This window comes from Lontra canadensis, unplaced genomic scaffold, assembly GCF_010015895.1.
Source record: "Lontra canadensis isolate GAN:19392208 unplaced genomic scaffold, GSC_riverotter_1.0 scaffold19, whole genome shotgun sequence".
In the NCBI taxonomy this organism is placed as follows: Eukaryota; Metazoa; Chordata; class Mammalia; order Carnivora; family Mustelidae; genus Lontra; species Lontra canadensis.
The window spans coordinates 4,375,116-4,391,455 of NW_022631013.1; the positions used below are offsets into that span (position 1 = coordinate 4,375,116).

At 36.3% G+C, this 16,340-nt stretch overlaps 1 protein-coding gene across 3 annotated transcripts in view; it reads right to left on the minus strand.

Annotated features, from left to right (window-relative positions):
• Positions 1-16,340, minus strand: part of PLAA (phospholipase A2 activating protein) — a 39,758-nt gene that overhangs the window by 22,232 nt on the left and 1,186 nt on the right. For all 3 annotated transcript variants that reach the window (XM_032860320.1, XM_032860319.1, XM_032860321.1), the window contains exons 2-4: positions 10,892-11,085; positions 927-1,027; positions 716-836 (exon numbers count right to left, since the gene is read on the minus strand). In XM_032860320.1, the coding sequence (XP_032716211.1) occupies positions 716-836; positions 927-1,027; positions 10,892-11,085 (416 nt within the window). The remainder of the gene's footprint in view (positions 1-715; positions 837-926; positions 1,028-10,891; positions 11,086-16,340) is intronic.

Consider the following 16,340-nt stretch of genomic DNA (forward strand, 5'->3'; position numbering starts at 1 on the left):
TAGATTAGCTACTGAAGATTAGTAACAACTTGATAACATGTATGTATGGAAGCAGGAACACAGTGATGCTTAATTATAACTTGCCCATCTACAGATAGTTTTATCTGCACAAAGGGACTTCTGGAAGTATTATCCAGACTAGTGATCAAATTCGAAGAAAATAAAAGAGAAGAAAAACAACAAAAAAATTCATACCAAAATTTTAAGTGTTCCACAAATAATTCAGCAATACCAGTGTCAGTCAGCAGATGTCTCAGTGCAGGAGTTATTTAATAGGTAAGGTTCAAAAAGACCACTGATCTAAAATCCTAATATAAGCCAGAAATTTGTTATTACTAAATAATGTACTTCAATATTCACAAGAGCACTAATGATGTCTTCTTGTATATATGAAATTAACAGTAGTGACACACCATCAATAATGCTTACGCTTGAAAGTTTCACTCTGAACTTGTTAAACCAAAAACAAACTGTATACCATATTACAAGCTCATTAAGAGCCATTTTTTAGTCCACATCTAGTTATTTTAGGAGAGGTTTCATTTTATCTTTTAAAAGATTTTAAGTATTAGTTGTCAGAAAAGTTACATCTACCCAAATTAAGTGGTTCAAATACACTCGTGTTTTTCAAATGTTGCTTCTAAGCTTTTGAGGATATACCAATGGAGTGAATATGAAGTGATGAGACTATAAATATTGTCTACTCTGATCTTACCTGAAAAAGTCCTCTCACACCTTCCAGCTTTCCACAATTTAATAGTCTTGTCTGCTGATCCAGTTAACATTAAGCCCTGCTCAGGTAAGATCTTTACTGCCCATACTGCAGCTGTATGACCCTGTGAGTGAAATGGGAATTAACTTGAATTGACACAAAATCATCACATTTAATTATTATGTAGAACATTCACAGAGAACTACTACCGTACCTGTAAGGTCATCATGCACTTGTCATTCAGCCAGACTTTAGCAGTGGTGTCCCATGAGCCACTAAGTAATGTCCCAAATTTTCCAGATGAAAGACTACAAACTAAAGGGGAAAAAGGTATTAGTTAATACAATGTCATATAGAAAAATGTTCAACCTTGCTAGTTATTAAAGCATTGCAATTTTGTTTTTTTAATTTTTTAAAAAAGATTTATTTGACAGAGAGAGAGGAAGAGAGCAAGAGAGAGAGAGAATCTCAGGTAGACCACACTGAGCATGGAGCCCAACTCAGGCTCGATTTCACGACCCTGAAAATCATGACCTGAGCCTAAATCAAGAGTCAGACGCGTACCTGACTCTGCCATCCATGCATCCCTAAAGCACTGCAATTTTAAAAACACTTTCTGAACTGACAGTAACTCGGCCAGTTAAGGCTTAACTCAATGATCAAGAGCAGACTCTGGGCCGGAATGTCTGGGTGCAAGTCCTGGCTGTGCTATGTATGGATTGTCCAACCAAGGAATAACCTCCAATTTCTCATCTGCAAAATGAGGGAGCAGGATAAATGGGCTGCACAATCCCTTCTGGTTAAAAAAAACTATATAGAAAGATAATGCAAATGATTTTGAAATGCTGCTTATAAAAATATTTAATTAAAATGACAAATGGGGCTCAGTGGGTTAAGCCTCTGCCTTCAGCTCAGGTCACGATCTCAGGGTCCTGGGATCGAGCCCCACATCGGGCTCTCTGCTCAGCAGGGAGCCTGCCTCCCCCACCCTCTGCCTGCCTCTCTGCCTACTTGTGATCTCCCCCTCTGTCAAATAAATAAATAAAATCTTAAAAAATAAATAAATAAATAAAATGACAAAAAAAACAAACACTGGAGCCCAGCTAAATATTCAATAGCAACGGACGAGGTAATTAAATCTTATTATCTTTTTTTTTAATCTTTTTTTTTTTAAGATTTTATTTACTTATTTGAGAGAGAGACAGTGAGAGAGAGCATGATAGGGGAAGTCAGAGGGAGAAGCAGACTCCTCTTGGAGCTGGGAGCCCGATGTGGGACTTGATCCCGGGACTCCGGGATCATGACCTGAGCTGAAGGCAGTTGCTTTAGCAACTGAGCCACCCAGGTGTCCTCTTTTTTTTTTTTTTTTGAAGATTTTATTTATTTATCTGACAGATAGAGATCACAAGTAGGCAGAGAGGCAGGGAGAGAGCGAGAGAGGGAAGTAGGCTCCCCGTTGAGCAGAGAGCCCGATGCGGGGCTCAATCCCAGAACCCTGAGATCATGACATGAGCTGAAGGCAAAGCCTTCCCAGGTGCCCCTAAATCTTATTATCTTAATATAAAATTTTATAAGCTAAAAATTAAACATGTGAAAAATTATCTAAAAAAAAACCAAAAAACAAAAAAAACCAGAAACAAAAAAAGAGAGTTCTGCTTAAAAATGGCAGACTGTTGGGGCACCTGGGTGGCTCAGTGGGTTAAAGCCTCTGCCTTCGGCCCAGGTCATGATCCCAGGGTCCTGGGATCGAGCCTGGCATCGGGCTCTCTGATCAGCAGGGAACCTGCTTTCTCCTCTCTCTCTGCCTGCCTCTCTGCCTACATGTGATCTCTGTCTGTCAAGTAGATAAATAAAATCTTAAAAAAAAAAAAAGGCAGACTGTTGGGGTGCCTGGGTTGAGCAGGCAGTTGAGCATCTGACTCAATTTTGGCTCAAGCCATGATTTCAGGTTCCTGGGGTTAAGTCCTGTGTCAGGTTCTGTGCTCAGTGGGCAGTTTGCTGGAGATTTTCTCTCTCTGCCCCACTCCCCAGTCTCTCCACTTGCTTACTTGTTCAATCTGTCTCTCAAATAAATAAATAAATCTTTCCAAAAAATTGACAGATTCTTCATAGTAAAGCTACCAATGGCATTAATCTACAAGGAGAAAGAAAACAGAAAATAATATAACTGATTTAGGAAAATGGAGGAGATTATAATTTAAACACCCACAGAGAGAGATTAGAAATTAGTTCCCGGGGCGGGGCGGGGGGCGGGGGCAGGAAACTCTCATGAGACTCCGTAGCCAGCTACTAGGCTCGATGGAGAATGGGGCTAGGCAGAGGATTTGAAATGCTAGATCTCTTTCAACTTTCAGTGTCAGGAAAGCACATCCTCACCCACTGCAGGAAACTGGAGGTTTATTCTCTGGAGGAACTGAAGCACAGTTTGCAGATTCAGGCAGCTGAACAAAATAAAGGTCTGGAATAAGAAGCCCCATGGAGGGGTGCCTGGGTGGCTCAATGGGTTAAGCGTCTGCCTTTGGCTCAGGTCATGATCTCAGGGTTTTGGGATCAAGCCCCGCACCAGGCACTCTGCTAAGCAGGGAGTCTGCTCCCCCCTGCCCCCCCATCTCCGCCTGCCTCCCTGAACTACTTGTGATCTCCGTCAAATAAATAAAATCTTTAAAAAAAAAAAAAGCCCCATGAAACACAAGGGAAATAAATGGAAAATCTACATCCCCTTCTCTCACTGTACCAGCAGCCATGCATATATTCCCCGCCACCCAGGCAACAGATGGGAGAATTCTGCTCTAGGAGACTGAGTAATGCTAAAGAACTTCAGATAACGACACGCGAGAGGGTGTCCCATCTAAAAGGATAGACCGCCACCAGTTTGCATTCTAATGAAGCCCACCAATCACCAAGCTCTATCTACACAAGCTGAAAAGTTTTCTATTTCTTTATACCTTATTCTTGAATATGAGCAGCCAATTTAGTATCAACAATCATTTAATCAAAGTCTCCAACATGAAACAGAAAAATCCAAAGAAACACAAAAATAAGGGAGGAAGGGCTAGGCAATCCAGAAGAGACAAATCCAACTTCAGGAAGCAGGGGGAAAAAAAATAAGTGGGTGCCTAGGTAGAGCAGTTAGTTAAAGCATCCAACCCTCAGGCCGTGATCTCAGGGTCATAAGGTCAAGCCCCGCACTCAGTGTGGAGTCTGCTTAAGACTCTCTCTTCCCTTTGCCACTCCTTCTTCCCCTGCACTCTCTAATAAATAAATAAACCTTTAAAACACACACACACTATAGTATAGTATACTATACTATACTGTGTAATATACTATATAGTTATATAGTTATAGTATATTACACAGTATAGTATAGTCTATATATATATAACTATATAGTATATTACGCAGTATAGTATACTAATATACTATATATATAATATACACTATATACTAATATACTATATATATAATATATACTATATATAAAACTATATATAGTATATTACACAGTATAGTATACTATACTACAGCAAATACTATAATATTTGCAAATAGGTAGAATATTATATAAGAAAAATTAGTGACAGAATAAGAAAAATAAAAGCTAAAAGTAAAAGGCCCAAAAAGACCCAAACCAAAACTAAACAGCAGTCTCTCTGGAAAATTAGATGAAAAAGACAAAGACACAAAAAATGGACAAGGAAAACTTACAAAGTCAGAAAATAATTTCAGAATGTTCAATATCCAATGATAGGGATTGCAGAAAGAGATAACAGGGGACAGGGCAGAAAGGACAAAGAAATAATATAAGAAAGATTCTCAAAAGTAAAGGATATGAATGTCTAGATTCAATGAACCCACAAAGGTGCCAAATGAAAGGCATTTTCAGAGAGATGTACTGTGAAAATCTGTAACATCAGAAATAGAGGCGATCCTAAAAGCTTACAAGGGGAACAGAAATGTGTCTCACAGAGAAGATGGGAAATCAGAACAGAATCAAACTTTTCAGTTAACACCATACACTAAAAGGAAATAAAGCAATGTCTTCACAATTCTACCAGTAAATGGTTTTAACACAGGATTTTACATCTAGCCAAAGTAACAATCAAATATAAGGACAGAATAAAGCCATTTTCTAATATACAAATATATTTAGCCCCTACATCACAGCTTTAAAAAACTACAAAAGTTAAGTTAAAAAATGACAAAAATATGGGAATTTTTTTCTAGGAAATACATTGGCAAAGAGGAATCCAGGGTTCTTGCCCCACATTGAGAGAGAGGTGGATATGTTCTGCCTACACAAGGGAGAGCAAGCTGAATAAATGATATGGTAGCTTGCCCTTTCTGGGCATGACAGTAGGCGCAGCCAAATGATGCAGACGTGAGTCAACAGTATGAATGGTGGCTAACACTTTCAGGTATAGGCTTTTAAGAGTCAATGGATTATTAATCACATTGCCCTTTACTGCTACAATAAACTCTTGAAGCATACATATATAGAGAGAGCCCCCATCAGCCTGGGTCCCTGAGAAACTCCAAGAACATATTCCCCTCCCTAATCCATAATGAATATGTATGGTGAGTAAGAAATACTCTTGTGTGATGACACTTGAGTTCAGGGAAGTGTTTGTTCCTCTACCATAACTTAGCCTATTCTGACTCATTATGTGTCTGATTATTTGAAAAATATAATAGGCACTTAGGAGACTTCCTGCAGCCCTTGTAAAATATCAACTACAGTTATGCAGAATTTCTATAGTTGTGTAGAAATGCATATGGAAATGAAAAAAAAAGGGTCAAGGGGTCAGTATCTTTAGGAAAAAACAATTTTTTACCTGGATAGGAATATATTTAAGAACTATATATGCATTGATCATATTTAAATAAATATTCCCCGAATTTTGTTACCTACTGTGCTCCAGAAAAATTTTAAGTGACTTTCATGAACATATACAGTGTAATAAAATTTTAAAAAAGTACAAAGTAGGACAAAAAGAAAATGGGATTGTATGTAAAATATGAAGTTATAAATAGGTGCTGGTGTTGGGCTTCTGCAAAGCAGCAGACGCCTTTGCTTAGTGATAGAGACAGAGAGATACAGTCCTTACCACGTGCCAGACACCATAAAAACATTACATTCCACAAGAATCCCAGGAACTAAGGGCTGCTATTAGTCCCATTTAACAGATGAAGAAACCAAAGTTCAGAGAAATGAAACAATTTTAATCTCTAAAATGAAAAAAATTAGACAGGAAATAGTCTTGGTAATTGGAGAAGAAAATACCTTCTGTGGATCTGTAAAGTATTACCCATGCTTAGTCATAGGGACAAAGACTGAAACAGATTACTGTACACATAAAAATATGATTACTGGGGCACCTGGGTGGCTCAGTAACCACTGAGCCTCTGCCTTTGGCTCAGGTCATGATCCCACGGTCCTGGGACTGAGCCCCGAATTGGGCTCTCTGCTCAGTGGGGAGCCTGCTTTCCCTTTTCTCTCTGCCTACTTGTGATCTCTCTCTCTGTCAAATAAATAAATAAAATCTTTGGGGCGCCTGGGTAGCTCAGTGGGTTAAAGCCTCTGCCTTCTGCTCAGGTCATGATCTAAGGGTCGATCCCTGCGATCCCCGCGTCTGGCTCTCTGCTCAGCAGAGAGTCTGCTTCTTTCTCTCTGCCTGCCTCTCTGCCTACTTGAGATCTCTGTCTGTCAAATAAATAAATAAAAATCTTTAAAAATAAATAAATAAATAAATAAATAAATAAATAAAATATTTAAAAAAGCTATGACTACTGTATCTGAATACTGAAATCAAAGTAAATTTTTCCACTTACATGAAGAATCGTTTTTCAAATAATTAAAAATCAGCTTAAAGCCTATGCATCATCAGTTGTTCTTTAAACTCAAATGTCCTGAAGACTAGTAAATTAACCATTTGATTTTATAATAATACATTATTCATGAACCAGTCTAAAAACAGAGAACCATAAGCTTTCAGGAAATGGTTAATTTTTAAAAACCTTTTTCTTTTGGATAAACTTATTTCTCAGATAGTAATAATTTACCTCCAAAAGCTTGTACCATATATTTCCTAATGGAAAATAGTGAATCGAGCTGAATATACAAAATAAGTTTCGGTTTTTAAATCTGTGTGAACAGGAGGTTCTTTCATAAGAAGAATTAACTACCAATTCCAATTTTCTAAATGTCTCATCTTATAGTGTAATCGGGAATGCTTTTTATATTCGCTCAGAGATCAATGTAGCATATAATTCAAGAGAAACATTATTTTAGAAAGCTCAGAAAATTTCTTTCTTAAAATTTCTTTCAAGATAAGGCAGAAAGAATGAATAACAAAATAAATCTCTTTTAATATGTGTAAGGAAGATTCAGCTTTGAAAAGGTAGGGGAAAAAAGCCTTTAGAGATCATATAAAGCAACATGTAATTACTCAGAATCACAACTTATAATGTAACTGGAAGTGTTATACATATAATATCAACTAAAGGATAGTACTACTTTACTATATTCAGAATATAAAATTTGAGCTAGAAAACAGACCCAAAAAAATGACATAAAAATATCAATCATTAATTTCTTCAGCTATACTCGCTAGCATAGTATGGGGTGTCAAAAAAGGAAAAAAAGCGCAAATAACACTTGGCCCCTAAACCATCAAGCAAACTAACAAAATAACAAAAGATTACCTTATGATAAAGTAGAAATAAATCAGACTGGAAAAAATACCCTGCAAAATTGAAGCAGTATTTTTTACTGTACAGATCTCTATGAGATCTTCTAATACCTTAAAAGATCAAGACAAACATGATTACATAAAAATTGACTTTTGCATTACAAGAAAATGGGCAAAGTTAAAAGAGATAGCAAAATGGGAAAATATCCGTAATTTGTATTTAAGGGTTAATAAATATAATTAAGGATTTCAAAAATAGCCAGTAACCCTGTATTAAATGGGCAGGAGTTTTTAGCAGGAGTTTTTAATACAGTTCACAGGAAAAAGAAAGGTAAAAATCCCTTCCATATATGAAGATGCCCCCCCCCAATAAAAAGAGAGATGCAAATTTCACTTTTCACTTATTTTGGCAACAATCTAAAAATCTGACAACATACTCCATCAGCAAGGGAAATAGAGACTCATATGATGCTGCTGGAAATGCAGTAAAAGTTATAACATCTAATGAAGGTGTTCCCCAATACCTAACAAAACTGCATGTGCACTTACCTTTTGATCCAGAAATGGATATTATACCTAAGTGACACTTCCAAAAGAAGGAAATGACATAGGCACAGAGCCATTTATCATGACACTATCTGTACTAGCAAAAGAGTAAAAACTCAGATGTCCATTAGTAAGGGACTGGTTGAATAAGTTAGAATCACCACAGGACAGCTAGCTAAACAGTTAATAAAAATGCCACTGTAAAAATGAATGACGATTTCTATATAGTATAATAAAGAGATCTCTAAGTTGGTAATATTATCAAGCAAAAAGAGGAAGGGCAGACAATTTCATATAGTATGTTATCTGTTTATCTTTTATATATAAAGGAGCAATATAGATATACATACATACCTAACAAAGTTAAAAAAAAAGTATAAGGAAAGGAATGGTGTAAGAAGCAATACAGACTAAATCTAGACCTCTTTGAATATACCTTGAGTTGTTTTTCCTTTTAAACTGTTTATGTTTTACAGAATTATAAAACAAGATTACGTTTAAAAAATTTCTGTTGGGCACCATTACAGCCCAAACTAAGGTTTCCAGCTATTATTGCCTGCAAAAAAAAACAAAACCAAAAAACATAGGCTTCTTGGTGAAACAGATGATTTCAGGTCTAGAATAAGAAAAGCATAAAGTGAACCTGCAACATTCTGTAGTACCAAAAGCAAGAAAGACTGCTAAAGGTCTTATCAAAAGCCCAAAGGGGCCAATTAAAGAGGTTTCAAGTATGTCCCAAATATGGGACAACTTGAGAATTAAAAGAAAAAAAAAGCTGCTAGGAAACCTACTCATTCTGAAACTCAGTAAAAGAGCATTTATCCCGCCTTTCCTGTATCAAAGTCTCCCACGTAACCAAAGAATTGGTATAAGAAAAATCTATATTAAAAAAATGCTAGCTATTAAAGGCAAAAATAATGGTAGAATTAAAGTACAACGATTTTGCAAATTTTTTTTAGTATTTTATTTATTGATTTGACAGACTGAGATCAAAAGCAGGCAGAGAGGCAGGCAGAGAGAGAGAGAGGAGGAAGCAGGCTCCCCACAGAGCAGAGAGCCCGATATGGGGCTCGATCCCAGGACCCTGGGACCATGACCTGAGCTGAAGGCAGAGGCTTTAACCCACTAAGCCACCCAGGCACCCCAATGATTTTGCAAATCTTAATGAAACACTAGATATGTGTGTGATCATCAATACATGCTAAAAACCATTACATAAAAGACTAATAGGAATTTAAAATGAATGAATGATACAACACTTGAGCCTACTAATTAATCTTATTATCACAGAGATAAATAAGTGCCTCTTAATGTGCTACAACAAAAAGTACACGATATTAGCTATAATGTGTATTTGCCAAGAATTTGAATCTGAATCTGATTAAGCTTCTAGATCTAATAGCTTATAAGACATACAAGGGATTGAGGAACATGTAAAAGAGAACAATAAGACTTTAATCAGCAAAATTCAGATTGTGGGAAATCCTACAGGATAAATAAGCTGATTTCAAATACAGAGAGGTAAAAAAGGGAAAGAGACCCATAGATTAAAAGACACGTGGACATTAGCTGGGTCACAGTTCAAACAAACTGTAAAAAAAAAACTTTCATGAGACAACTGAGTATAATTTGAGCCTTCACTGGATACTTGATAATAAAAAATTAGGTTTTAGGCATAATGATTATTTAAGAAAAAAAAGATAATTTATATCTTTTAAAGGGCTCAAGGAACTATGGCCTGTGGGCCACCTCTTTTTGTACAGTGTACAAACTAGGAATGGTTTTTACATTTTTAAGTGATTGAGGGAAAAAATATCGAAAGCTATTTCCTAATATGTGAAAATTATGACATTCAAATTTCAGTGTCTATAAAATAGAGGTTTACTGAAATACAGACATGCTCATTCATTTATTTATTGTCAGTGGCTGCTTCTGTACACAATGGCAGAGTTGAAAAGTTGTAAAAGTGAGCACATGGCCTGCAAAGACTAAAATATTTACTATTTGGCCCTTTACAGAAAGTCTGCCAAACCCTATTTTAGAGCTACATATTAAAGTATTTACAAATGAAATAGTATATTGGAAATTTCCTTTAAAATAATGTTGTGGAATGGGGGTAGATGAAACAAGATAGGCCATATGTTGACAGTACATATAAAGCTAAGTAAATACACGGGTGGAAAAGAGCATTATCCTTTTATATATAACTCATAAAATAATGTGTTTCTACTCTTACATACATTTCAAGACTTAATAAAGTTTAAAAAAGCCTGTATCATTCAAGATTTCACATACATACACACAAAACATCTTACAAATTTTTTAAAGGAATTAAGTTTAACGTGCTGATGGGCCATCCTATTTGCTTACAGATATGGATATAAAATAAGTACATATACTGCACTGATTAATAAGCTTATCGTTTTATAACAAAGAGCTATGAAGCTACACAGAAATCTAGGAACATCAGACAATCAGAAATGTACACAAATCATAGAAAACAATATTCAAAAGTATTAAATATTCTGCAGTTATGATACCAAGGCCCAAACACATTTGTTCTCAGTCTTCGACTTGCTTTATAAATACAGATGTAACAACCAAAAGATGAAGAAATACTTTTGGTCTTCCTGAGCATATTAATTCCTTGCACAAAGTAGTTGAAAAACCAAAACCACAAAGTGTATTAAAATTATACAGCTTCTTTCTTTTAAAATGGAACAATTTATATATATATATATAAGCATGTCAACCTTTACTGATGACAACAAAAAATCTGTAACACAGAATTTACAGGATGATGATGATCTAAAAAGGTTTTCACTACCAAGCCCCAGCCATAAGTAAAACAAACATATAACAGTATGGAATACAGATATGTGAATTTTACTTTCAAAAGGATGAAACTTCTTCAAATAGAAAAAAAACAAAGCATTATACTCACCAGTATTCTTGTGACCTTTCAGTATATAAAGTGGTGCTGGACTTTCCAATGAGAAAATGCAAATATTGTGGTCATTTCCTCCAGTGGCGATTAGTCCATGAGGGTACATGTCACTTGAAGGTATGATGCATACACAAGATACAAAATTGGAGTGGCCACTCATACAGTGCATTTCCGTAAAGCCCCTGTTAGGACTAGAAAGATGTGGTAATTAACAAGACATACACCGTCCCCTTAACTGGCATAGGACATGAGATGAATTGCCAAAGTACTCGCTTCCTTTTAGTGTTTATTAGGTTGAACTTTATAGTACATATTACTTTAAGATATGATTTAAGTTAAATATTAAATATCTAATTTTATTAGCTACTATTGAGATTCACATCAAATTCAAAGTTTAATTTGTATTTCACTGAGAACAGCATGTTAATTAACAGAAAGAATAAGGAAGGAAAGGGAGGGAAACAAGTATCGTAAATGGCTTTTTCTCATATTCCATCTTTATTTCTATTCATTTGTGACTGTTACCCTTAGAAATCCCTAGTGAAGTGAAACATTCATGCAATTAGGATAATGGAATCTACTATCGATAAGCCTTAAACCCAATGAGGGTATTTTCATACTATGAAACATTAACTTAGTACCCATTAGTATAGTATGTATATCTAAATAGCTAAACTATCAATCTTTTCAATATGCAAACTAAGGGAATAAAGGGATATAAAAACAAGTGCTGTAGAGACACAGCATATTAATAACTATCTTGGGATTAGAAAGATTATCAATTTCTGGGGTGCCTGGGTAGCTCAGTCAGTTAAGTGTCCTACTCTGGGTCTCACCTCAGGTCTTGATCTCAGGGTCATGAGTTCAAGCCCTGTGTTGTGCTCCACACTGGGCATGGAGCCTACCAGAAGGAAGGAAGGAAAGAAGGAAGGTTGGTCATCAATTTGTTTTACTCTTCAGTCACTCAGCATCACTGCCTTAGCTACTATGTCAAACAGATTACAATATACTATGTGGAAGGCAGTAACTTAGCGGCTGAGAGCAATATAAATAATTACATCCCCGACTCAAGCTAAATCAAAAAGTCTGCAATGTAGTGGAAGGAGATAGGTCAACGGCATATAAAAGACTCCCACATAAACATAAATACACACACATTTTAAAGAAAAGCACAAGGCCAGGAAGAATGAGAAGAAAAGAAACAGAAATAGTATTTTGAATACTAAAAGCTGGTTGAAAAATAGTAAAGGCTATAGGAAACCTGAGAGAATTGAGTTCTAAGTAGGTATTAGGCGAAGTAGAGGACCAGTCTACCAATGAATCCCCAAAAACCTCAAGAATGTTAGCAGCACTATCTAGAAATAGGGACAAAAAAGGGTAGGAACTAGAATAAGGAAGACTACTGAAAATCTTCAGAATCAGTTGAAAGCTGAATCATATGAAAAAATCTTCAAAGGAAGGTATTTGGTAGTAGCTATTTTTAACTTATCCACTGCATTTTGAAAAAAAGTGCTCTTAGAAAGCATTATCAAGAGGCCTAATGAAATCCAAAAGACAGGACATGTTTAAAAATATGGATTATATAAACCACTAAATACACTTTGTGACTCTCAGCACTTCCCAGTATAGATGTTTATGTGCATCTTCTTTAGTGGTCTATGAAGTTCTGAAAGGCAAAATCCAGATCCAGTTCTTCTTTTTATCTCCCCAATCTCCTAACACAATGTTATATGTGGTAAGCATTAACTATTTCTTGAACTGATGAAAAAAAAAAAAAAAAACTTAATACCAGTGTTAAGGGAAAAACAACAACAACAACAACAAAAACAGCCAGATACACCAGCCAGACACTGCCCCTCTTGCACCCAGCAAAAGCCTCAACTTTTCTTCTTTAGAAAAGCTTAAAATCTTTGAATGGAAGGACACAAGGCATATTTGAGCTTTGGGGTATGAGGAACATGTACATTCACAAGGGCATTCATTCTCGAGGCAGGAGATCAGTCCAATGAAATGGTCCATCCAGATAACCTTACAATGAAGCTCACAGCCAGCAAGTCTGAACCGTGAGCAGACCCAGGAGCTTCTTTTTAGTTTTCCACTCTTAACGAGTACAAAATAAGGATTAACAGACATCTAGGGAAAGCCCATTTTACAATGAAATATAGCGATCAAAATAAATGGGGGGGGGAACCAATTTGAAGGAAACAGATCACTAAGAAAAAAAAACTTAAAAATAAAAAAATCATCACTATTATTCTGAATTTTTTTTTTAAAGATTTTATTTATTTATTTATTTGACAGAGATCGCAAGTAGGCAGAGAGGCAGGCAGAGAGAAAGGAGGAAAGCAGACTCCTGCTGTGCAGAAAGCCCAATGCGGGGCTCGATCCCAGGACCCTGGGATCATGACCTGAGCTGAAGGCAGAGGCTTTAACCTACTGAGCCACCCAGGCGCCCCCCTTCACTATTATTCTTAGAGATAGAAGATATTGCAACTATGGAAAAAGAACATAATTTCACAAAAAGTTAAGGCAATTTCTGAGAGAATGCAGCAGAGAGAGAGAGAGAGAATAAATTCAGAAACAAGTTCAATATCTGAATTAGAAGTTCCAGAAAAGGATTGGTTTCAGACTTCTCAGTAACATCAGAGGCTAAAATGCCATGGAGCAATTGCTCCTTAATTCTGAAGGAAAATTATCTGGGAATTAGAATGGTACAAACATTTAAATTATTATTCAAGTAGCAAGCAGAATAAAATAATTTTCAGACTTGCAAGGTCTTAATACATTTATCACCAGGGCACTGTATTTCAGGAAGCTCCTGAAAAATATGCTCCAAAAAGGCATCAGGAAAGAAAACTAAGAAAGTAAAAGGATAGAGATAACAGAAATCCAATACAGGAGGCCAAAAAGAAGGAACTGTGGAGAGCACAAGGAAGGGAGATTTCGGGATTTGTTGTGTACCAGGGGTAGACAGACTAGGGTCAGAAAATTTTCATTGCCAGCAAGATAAAACTGAAATATCCAGAGTGTTTAAAAGGTCTTGAGAAGAGACTTGGACAACTAGCAAAGAATATGAAGTTAAATTGGTGATAAATACATAGAAAATGAAGCAAATGAAAACCTAAAACAGGGCACTTATTAGCTACAGGGAGATCATAAAATGACTGAGGAAAAGTTATTATAGTTTATTCCACAGCTCCAGTGTAAATAGACTCTATACAGTCATTAAGATACTGATTTTGTCTAAATTAAGGTTAACTATTAGAGTCAGAGCATAGAAAAGATGCACATGTGATGGGGGTTGGCAGGGTGCAGAAAGAGCTAAATTCTAATACTCCACTGTAGGAATAGAAAATGCCTAAAATACTTAAAAAATAAAAAGAAACAGCATTAAGCACTTTATACATAGACACAGAAGTAAAACACAAAAAATAAGCAGTTAAAAAAGATAAAAATTTTGCCCCCAAGAAAGGGAAACTGGGGGCTAGGAAGAGAATGGCTCTGATTTCTCAATAAACCCCAGGGAACTACTGCACTTAGGTCCCAAAGTGCTGAGTGTTTACACAAGGGAGAAGTTATTTCAACCTCAGCATGGTCAGTGAAGATTTAAAACACAACCTTAAATCTGAAGTTGATTCTTTCAAATATAGATAGTTTTCAAAAGGCAATGCAACAGTTGGTAACAGATTTGAGAAATCCAGTTTAATTTGAAGTGGGCTTACAGAGAAGCCTGAAGCAGTCTGGAATAATGGCATGTTGACTGGTTCAGTTCAATATACAATCAAAAAATAATGTCTCCATTCTGAAGAGATTTCAGAAGGCCCAGAGAGTTTTTTCAAGGGGCTTTGCGAAAGACACAGTAAACCTGGTTTAGTGCATATAACTATTTTGCTTCCTTAAAACTAAATTAAATTCTCCCATCATTCCCAATCCATCTGTATACTAACCACCCTGATAGAGAACTCTATTAACAATGCACTTGGGAAAACAATTTTTATTTACTATTTGGCCGCAAAAATGTTAGCAGTTCATTTACTTTATTAACATACCATGAAATAGAAATTGTCAGGATGTCAGCGTTGAGGACACTTTTTCTATGGATGTAGAAAAGACTCATCAGCCAGTGACTATGAGATGCCCTACTCTGAGCAGTTGGAAATGAGAGATAAAACAATCTTATCTCACTAATCACCCACTATGTACTGTGTGTGGCACAATGCAGGCTCTCAATCAGTGTTAGCTGAATACATTCATGAATGATTTTTAAACCAAAAACAAAAAAACAGGAGTTAAAAAAATTTTTTTGCTCGACTACTTTCCACATAGATGATCTCAGCCTCAAATTCCTGAAGTTCATAAAAAATGCAAATGCTCCAGTGACTTAAGCTCTTATCCACCTAGCAGGGGCCTACCAAATGTGTGAAGTTTAATGACAGGACTCAACTATGACAGCAGGCATCCTTTAGTTACTCCTTGCTGCAATGTTTATATCCGACTGGGTATATGTTTCTAACTGAACTCAACTTTAAAGATATAAGCTTAATCAGTGGTCACACTCAAATACACAAAAGTAATGTATTAGTGTTACTAAGTGATTTGGAATATCACAGAATCTTAGAGGTAAAAGAGACCTGTAGAGATCATCTCATTCAATTCAATACAGGAGGTTGCTCTGCAATATTTCTAGTCTCTTTATCACCATGTATTGGCTGCACTACAGCAAAAGCCGCCAAACAGATCTATTTCCACATTTATCCCTTTGCAATCCAATCTCCACCAGCAGCTAGCAGAACTTCTCAACAAGTCAATCAAATCATGCTGCTCCCTGTATGATACTCACTGAAGGCTTCTGCTTACTTTCTAGCAGCGCTCATACCACAGCATCTGGTTCCCTCCGAACTCATTCCCTCCCGCACAAAGGGACTTGCCTCTTTCTTAATCCAGGGTCTCTGTGCTTGATCCTCCTACTGTCCACAGAGCTCTTAGAATTTATCCCTCCTCATTCTTTCCTCCCATGAGCAGGTCCATCTTAGTGTCAGCTTTAAAAAACAAAACAAAACTGAAACCCTCCTCGAAGGGCCTTCCTTCTTTAACATCCCTCCACTCAATTCTCTATCTATATTTGCTTTTTTCATAGTACATATGCCAATGAACAATTACCTTTTTTTCTGATCCACCTTTCCTTCCAGACTATAAGAAAGCTCCATAAAAACAGGGAACTTGTCTCTTGTATTACTCTTCCTCAGGATTGTAAACAAACAGGAGGCACTCAACCAACAGTTATGACCTGAATTTATGCATGGTTACCCAAACTGAGTGAAACCTATACCAATGGGGGACTTACTACATATCAAAGTAAATAACCAGAAGTTTTCTCTTTCTGAACTGAACTATGTCTCCCAGGTCGTAAATTTCTTGTAAGAACCAGACAAAAAAGAACTGACAC